Source organism: Clupea harengus, chromosome 3, assembly GCF_900700415.2.
Source record: "Clupea harengus chromosome 3, Ch_v2.0.2, whole genome shotgun sequence".
NCBI classification, from domain to species: Eukaryota; Metazoa; Chordata; class Actinopteri; order Clupeiformes; family Clupeidae; genus Clupea; species Clupea harengus.
Genome location: NC_045154.1, coordinates 13232543 through 13240042, shown reverse-complemented (window position 1 = coordinate 13240042; position 7500 = coordinate 13232543). Strand labels below are relative to the sequence as shown.

The 7500-nt window shown below is 45.6% G+C and overlaps 1 protein-coding gene across 1 annotated transcript in view; it reads left to right on the top strand.

Moving 5' to 3' along the window:
• The first annotated feature begins 3364 nt into the window (after nt 1–3364).
• Nucleotides 3365–7500, top strand: part of si:ch1073-390k14.1 (deoxyribodipyrimidine photo-lyase) — a 12139-nt gene continuing 8003 nt past the window's right edge. Inside the window, exons 1-2 of the mRNA XM_012841292.2 lie at nt 3365–3799; nt 4565–5444. Coding sequence (XP_012696746.2) covers nt 3578–3799; nt 4565–5444 — 1102 coding nt within the window. The 5' untranslated portion in view covers nt 3365–3577. The remainder of the gene's footprint in view (nt 3800–4564; nt 5445–7500) is intronic.

The following is a 7500-nucleotide window of genomic DNA, read 5'->3' as shown; positions in this document are numbered from 1 at the left end:
TATATTGTATATTTATCTTGTATATTTAGTAAGGTTATTTAGGTGATTATATGTTTATTACGTGCAAATTATGTTCAGAGTACTTGTACAGAGTGTATGCCATGTGTCAGAGTGTTATGTCATGTTATGTTATGTCATGTTATGTTATGTTATGTTATACTATGTTGACGGAATCGCAATGAGCACGCTTTAGTTGAAGAAGGGACCGGAGAGTTGAAGTCAGATTTCTGGAGTTTATTTCGGCGTGGAGACCCCTCTCAGCTGGTGCTTGGAGAAAGGCCTACCTGATAGCAGAATGTGTTGGCATTTATACATTTCAGTCAGGTAGAATACAATAGGGGAGGGGATGACCACACCTATAAGTGAGAGGAAGGGGGAGACAGTGGGGTGAGGGGTTCACCTATGGGGGGAGGGGGTGATACCATGGCACAAAGGGTTTTAGCAGGAAAGAGGCTATCTGGGGGGGGGGGGAGAGGGGTTCACATGCCACTTGTTCAGGTCTCAGTGAAACAGACAGAGTACACATCCAAAATGAGTTGCAGATACAAAATAAGGAGTTAATGTCTTTCAACAACAGAATAGCAATATTTCCAGTTCCATCAGTCCCCTATATGAGCATTTATATGCTCACACAATAATCACCATGCAACAGCCAATCAGAGCAGGAAACATCAATATATGTTAAAGATACAAATGATACAGAACAACAGTTGAATAGCTATTTTGCAGTTCCATCAGTCCCCTATATGAGCATTTATATGCTCACACAAGAACCACCATGCAACAACAAATCAGGCCAGGAAAACATCAATATGCGGTTCCATCAATGTTATGTTATGGTAGGTTATTTTGGGTGCCTTGTCCTAAGAATTTCAGTGCCCAGTCTGACCCTGTGTCATTCTGTGCATCTGACAATAAAGGACTTGTGACTTGTGACTTGTGGATATGGTCTCTGTATATCTTAATATCTGTCACAGGTCAAAACACGTTTATTAAATATCTGAAATGAGCATTTATATGGGTTATATTATATATAATTATATATAATAATAAAAAAACAATAACAACAATAAAAATAATTTGATGTATATTTTATAATGCTGTTGTTTTTGTTGTTATGGTTGAGAGGAAGGAAGAAGAAGAAGAGAGCAACAACAACAATAATAACAATAATAATCTATTGTCACATCAATAGGCCAATTGACAGTATTGGTTTATGTCCATTAATCGTTTTTGATTGTATTGTCTCTTTACATGTTACTGGCAACATTATAATTATATTTTATATTTTTCCTATAACAATAAGTAAGGCTATACAAAACTAGCATGCATGAGAAAGAATTTCACGCTTTACGCAGATATTATTTAGGGCAGAGGTCTTCAACCGGGGGTCCGCGACCCCCAGGGGGTCCGCAGAGGTACTGCAGGGGGTCCGCCAAATTATTCCATCATCTGCATTTTTCCCTCTTCCAAAAATGAAAAACGTCCAATAGGCTACATAAACATAAACAGATCGTAACAATTGCTTTCTATTCGTTTATAAAATAATACATAGGCTACCCATGAATCTTCACGCGATCATGTCATCACCATGGCAATATACTGGTGTAGTAGCTATATGCACTTTTAGCTACATTTAGCTATCTGGTGCCAAAACACGTTACCTGCCATAACCATAAAATTTAAAAATGATAGATCGTTTTGTAATTTCTCGGAACAAAAGCTCCACGTCATACAGCACTGATGGCGGTTCAGATGATCTACCTTCAGAGGATGCCAACATGCCTTAATAGCCAGAAGCGCAAACTGGAGAAAACGCGTAAATATTCAAATAATTATCTGGTGACGAACAACCAGTGTGCGTGGTTTGCTCTTCCGTGCTATCAAACGAAAGTATGAAGCCATCAAAGCTGCAACGACACTTAGACTTAAGAGACAACACATGCTCACTTGAAAGAAACAAACATTTAATATTTCCAGGCCCGTTTAAAATATTTTGAGGGCCAGCAGACAATCAGCCAAAGTTGGCGAGCTAGCTTTAAAACCCTCTTATCAAGTTGCATTACGTGTCGCTCAGACCAAAACGCCATACATAATTGCGGAAAGTTTAATACTGCCAGCAGCTAGTAATATGTGAAAAACAATGTTTGGGAAGGAAAAGCATCCCTTTGCCCGCCCTATTGATGAATTGGCAGCTGATGTGAGGGCACAACTACCCCCGAAACTCCCGAAAGCAGATTATTTGGCACTACAATTAGATGAATCCACAAATAGATGTTGTCGACCAAAATGAGATGCAGGAGGAATTTTCAGAGTGATCGACAATTTTTTCCTTGAACATGATATACCCTGGCCAAAATGTGTCGCGATGTGCACAGACGGTGCAAGAGCCATGTGTGACGCACTGAATGCTTCATAGGGAGAATCTTGTTGCCAAAGACATGAGTGATGAATTGTCAAACGTCAGGCCTCTCACTAAGTATGAGATATTTCATCCATACTTAAGCTTCTCAAGCTACTCAATTATTTGTCCCTCTCTGAATACAGAGACAAAATGTCAATAATAAACCGAATAAATTGAAACAAGTTGTGTGTTACAAATTATGTATAATTATGTTCAAACACGTGTAGGGGAGTGTGTTTGTGTGTGTGTGTGTGTGTGTGTGTGTGACTGACACTTAGTTCCAGATAAAATAAATGAATATCAGGCCTAAATTTGGGGCGGCAGGGGTGGGGGTCCCTGCTCAGTGTCTCTCTCAGCCAAGGGGTCCTTGGGCTGAAAAAGGTTGAAGACCCCTGATTTAGGGTATTATTTAGGGAGAGCAGGGAAGTGGGCCATCTTGTGCCTTGTATGTTGTCTCTACTGCTGCGTCACATCTACCAATACTACTATTGGTCAAGAGGCGCCCTGACTGTTTTCTCACACACGTGCTTTTTCTCTCAGCTGCTGATCTCCAGTCAGCCTCTGTATGTTTCATAAGTGAGCAGGAAACAATAAAATTATCACCTAGAGTCAAGATTTAATACACACAACAACCTTGTATGTCTACATATGACCTTTAGGCTACCTCACTTATCCGACTTGAACTATTTATTCTGAAATAAGCTCATGGGGTACAATTAGTATTTACACTGGATATACCAGCTGTACTTTGTACACTTGACAAAAGGAAAGTTCGTTTTTCTTTGACTGCTACGCAAGCAGTCAAATAATCTCACGGCAAAGACGCAAAAGCGGTCAACTCACACTTATCGAGCGCTCTGTAGACTTTGGCGTAGGGGGACATCTTGGCTCTACATGGTCTCTACATTATTATTTAAGTTTGGGGCGGGGCCATTGTGTAAGCCACGCTCAGCTGGTAACTGGTTGAGTAAGAGATGTTTACTCGTGTTACTACGAAGCTGGACGAGCAACTGTTTTGCTTGCGATAGCCTAGCCTATCTTTCTTTCTCAATCGTTGCATTATTCTGCGTGTTTTTAACTTCAGGACCTAATGTAGCCAGTTTGAGTGCCGAACGGACAAACGTTACTGTCTTTATTTAAAGGAGAGAAACATCCGAACTTCTCCATCGCAACATGCCTGTTGAAAATGACTCGAGTGTCGCTCAGGTCCGTCACTTGCTCCGAGAGCTCCTGGTGGGTCGGGAGGACCCGGGGGGCTTCTTCTGTTTGTGCCTCTCCATTCTGGGGAGTCGGGAAACGCGGGCCGGGTTCCGGGAGCTGATCGCACCCCTCACTGACAAACACCGACAACTTCACAGCCAGCTCATCACCATCTATCAGGAGTACTTCTCTAGGGTAAGATGCTCCATCTTGTGCTGTGTCGCGCTGAATAACATCTTTGCATGAGGGTTGTCACTCATAAAGAGACTTGAGGAATACAAATAATTGTTACATGAAAGTAAATTAAAGTGTTAAATGCGATAACGTTAGATAAGCTTTACACAAGCATGACGCATAACTGAAGGTAGGAACAACACTTATTCCCCCCCTCTACCTGTCTAAGTGTTTCCTTGTTTTTTATGGCTTGTGCCATGTCTGCACATCCAGGCCACATTACTAGCCTACTGTACGCTAATATCAGGCCTAGTAATGCTACTGATCACTGGGGGCCACATTACTGGGGCCACATTACTACTGTACGCTAATAACAGGCCTAGTAATGCTACTGATCACTGCTCCTGGGGGCCACATTACTACTGTACGCTAATATCAGGCCTAGTAATGCTACTGATCACTGGGGGCCACATTACTGGGGCCACATTACTACTGTACGCTAATAACAGGCCTAGTAATGCTACTGATCACTGCTCCTGGGGGCCACATTACTACTGTACGCTAACAACAGGCCTAGTAATGCATCTGATCACTGCTCCTGGGGGCCACATTACTACTGATCACTGCTCCTGGAGGCCACATTACTAGCCTACTGTACGCTAATAACAGGCCTAGTAATGCATCTGATCACTGCTCCTGGGGGCCACTGCAGCTAGTCTCACTAGTCGGTGATGGTGTTCTGGAAGTAGGCAAACACTAATGTCTTGGCGTTGGTGGTGTCCTCAGGAAGAAGATGATGAGCTGCGGTTGGCACCTCAGGATGAAGATGATGAACTGCAGTTGGCACTGGCCCTCTCACTTGTGCACACCAGCTGCCAGAACTCCCCTCGCCAACCTGTGCCCAGGAGCTATGCCCAGCTGGCATCAGCCATGCCAGTGAAAGGGCAACCACAGGGTGTGGACACCCAGAAGAGCATGGGCACACACAAGCCTGCAGGGAGGGTGGGGGAGAGGAGTCCCAATGGCCTGAAAGAACCAGGTGCAACCAGACCAGCTGCCACTGCTAATGAGGGCAGAACTGACTCATCATTGGCTAATGACAGTGACAGTCAAGAAAAGCTGGACAGCAATGACCAATCAGAGAAGTCGAGGAAGTCAAGGAGGCGTCGCCAGCGGAAGCAGCAGCAGCAGCTTCTCAAAAGCCCCTCCTCCCCTCGTCCTATCCTCCTATGGTTCCGGAGGGATCTGCGTCTCCTAGACAACCCTGCTCTGATTGGCTGTCTGGAGCTCGGGGCGCCGGTCATCCCTGTCTTCCTGTGGAACGCCCAGGAAGAGGAGGGGCCAGGCGTTACTGTGGCAACGGGCGGGGCCTGTAAGTACTGGCTACACCAGGCACTGGTGTGTCTCAATGAAGCCCTGGAGCGAATCGGAAGCCACCTGGTGACGGTGAAGGCGGAGCCATCTTCGTCTGAGGCCCTGCAGCGATTGGTGGAGGAGACGGGGGCGGGAGCAGTGGTGGCCACAGCCCTGTATGAGCCGTGGCTGAAGGAGAGGGATGAGGGTGTGTTCAACACGCTCAAACAGCACAGACTCAGCTGCCACCTCTACCACTCCTACTGTCTACAAGACCCCTACACAGTCACCACACAGGGAGTAGGGCTCAGAGGTGAGCTTTACACACACACACACACACACACACACACACACACACACACACACACACACACACACACACACACACACAGAGATACCTGCTGTCTACAAGACCCCTACAAAGTCACCACACAGGGAGTAGGGCTCAGAGGTGAGCTTTACACACACACACACACACACACACACACACACACACACTCATACACACACACACACACACACACACACACAGAGACACCTGCTGTCTACAAGACTTCTACACTGTCACCACACAGGGGGTTGGGCTAAGAGGTGAGCTTTACACACACAGACACACACAGACAAGTCAAGTCAAGTCAAAGTGTTTATTATCGCATACACCAAACTTCTTCAGCGCAGCAAAATTCTTACGACTTGGCAGCCAACATCTACGCAGTAGACGGCATACAACAGGTAACAAAAATAACATATACCAAAAATAACATATACCAAAAATAAGATTTACATTTACATTTAGTCATTTAGCAGACGCTTTTGTCCAAAGCGACGTACAAGGGAGAGAATAGTCAAGCTACGAGCAATAGAACCTGGTGTAACAATAAATACTACTTTACATAAGAAATATAACAAAATGAAATAAAAAAGAAAAAGAAGTGCAGAAATGTAACTGCTGTAATTGCAAGTTACGCACATATAACACTATAACATATAACAAGTAACAACAGTTTGAAATACAAGAAGGGCAGTTTCCAGGGTGGGGAATATTAAGTTAAATAAAAATATGTGCATATATATATATATATACGTAGCAAGTGTATTTGTATGAGTGTGAAGTACAAGGTGATGGCGACTGTTCAGTGTTGCTGATTCAGAAACCTTACAGCCTGGGGGTAAAAACTGTTTGTGAGTCTGGTAGTCCGTGCTCGGATGCTCCGGTAGCGTCTACCAGACGGCAGCAGTGTGAATAGTCCGTAGCCTGGGTGGCTGTGGTCCTTGACAATGTTCTGTGCTTTTCTCAGGCATCTACTGTTGTAGATGCCCTGCACGGAAGGGAGATGGCCGCCGATGATACGCTCCGCTGTCTTCACCACCCTCTGCAGGGCCTTGCGATCGGCAGCGGAGCAGCTACCATACCAGGCAGTGATGCAGCCTGAGAGGATGCTCTCAATGGTGCATCTATAAAAGTTTTTCAGAGTTTTAGCAGACGTGCCAAACTTCTTGAGTCTCCTCAAGAAGTAAAGCCGCTTCTGGGCAGTTTTGACCGCTTGCATGGACCAGGGAAGGTCATCCTTGATGACACACCGAGGAATTTGAAGTTGGAGACTCTCTCCACTGCAGCTCCCTCGATGTGTATGGTGTTGTGACCCCTCCTCTGCAGCTTCCTCAAATCCACAATCATCTCCTTGGTTTTGCAGATGTTTAGAGACAGGTTGTTGTCTTGGCACCATGCTGCCAAGCCCCTTACCTCATCTCTATAGGCAGTCTCATCGTTGTTAGAGATGAGACCCAGGATGGTAGTGTCGTCTGCAAACTTCAGGATGATGTTGGAACTGTGTGTTGCCACACAGTCCTGCGTGTACAGGGAGTACAGGAGGGGACTAAGTACGCAGCCCTGGGGGGCCCCGGTACTCAGGGTCAGTGAGGAGGAGGTGTGCTTGCCCATTCTCACCACCTGGGGTCTGCTCGTCAGGAATTCCAGGATCCAGTTGCACAGGGGTATTTTAAGACCCAGGCTCCTGAGCTTAGGGACGAGCTTGGCAGGCACAATAGTGTTGAATGCTGAGCTGTAATCCACAAACAGCATTCTCACATATGTGTTACCCTTTTCCAGGTGGGAGAGAGTGGTGTGCGTTGCAAGGGTGATGGCATCATCTGTAGATCTATTTGGGCGGTATGCAAACTGAAAGGGGTCCAGGGTGTTTGGAAGGGTGGAGCAGATGTGGGTTCTGACCAGCCGCTCGAAGCACTTCATGATGGTGGAGGTCAGTGCTACAGGGCGGTAGTCATTTAAACAGGTGTTTATTACGTGTGGGAATGATGGTGGCCTGCTTGAAGCAGGTGGGGACTTCAGACAGATGTAGGGAGAGGTT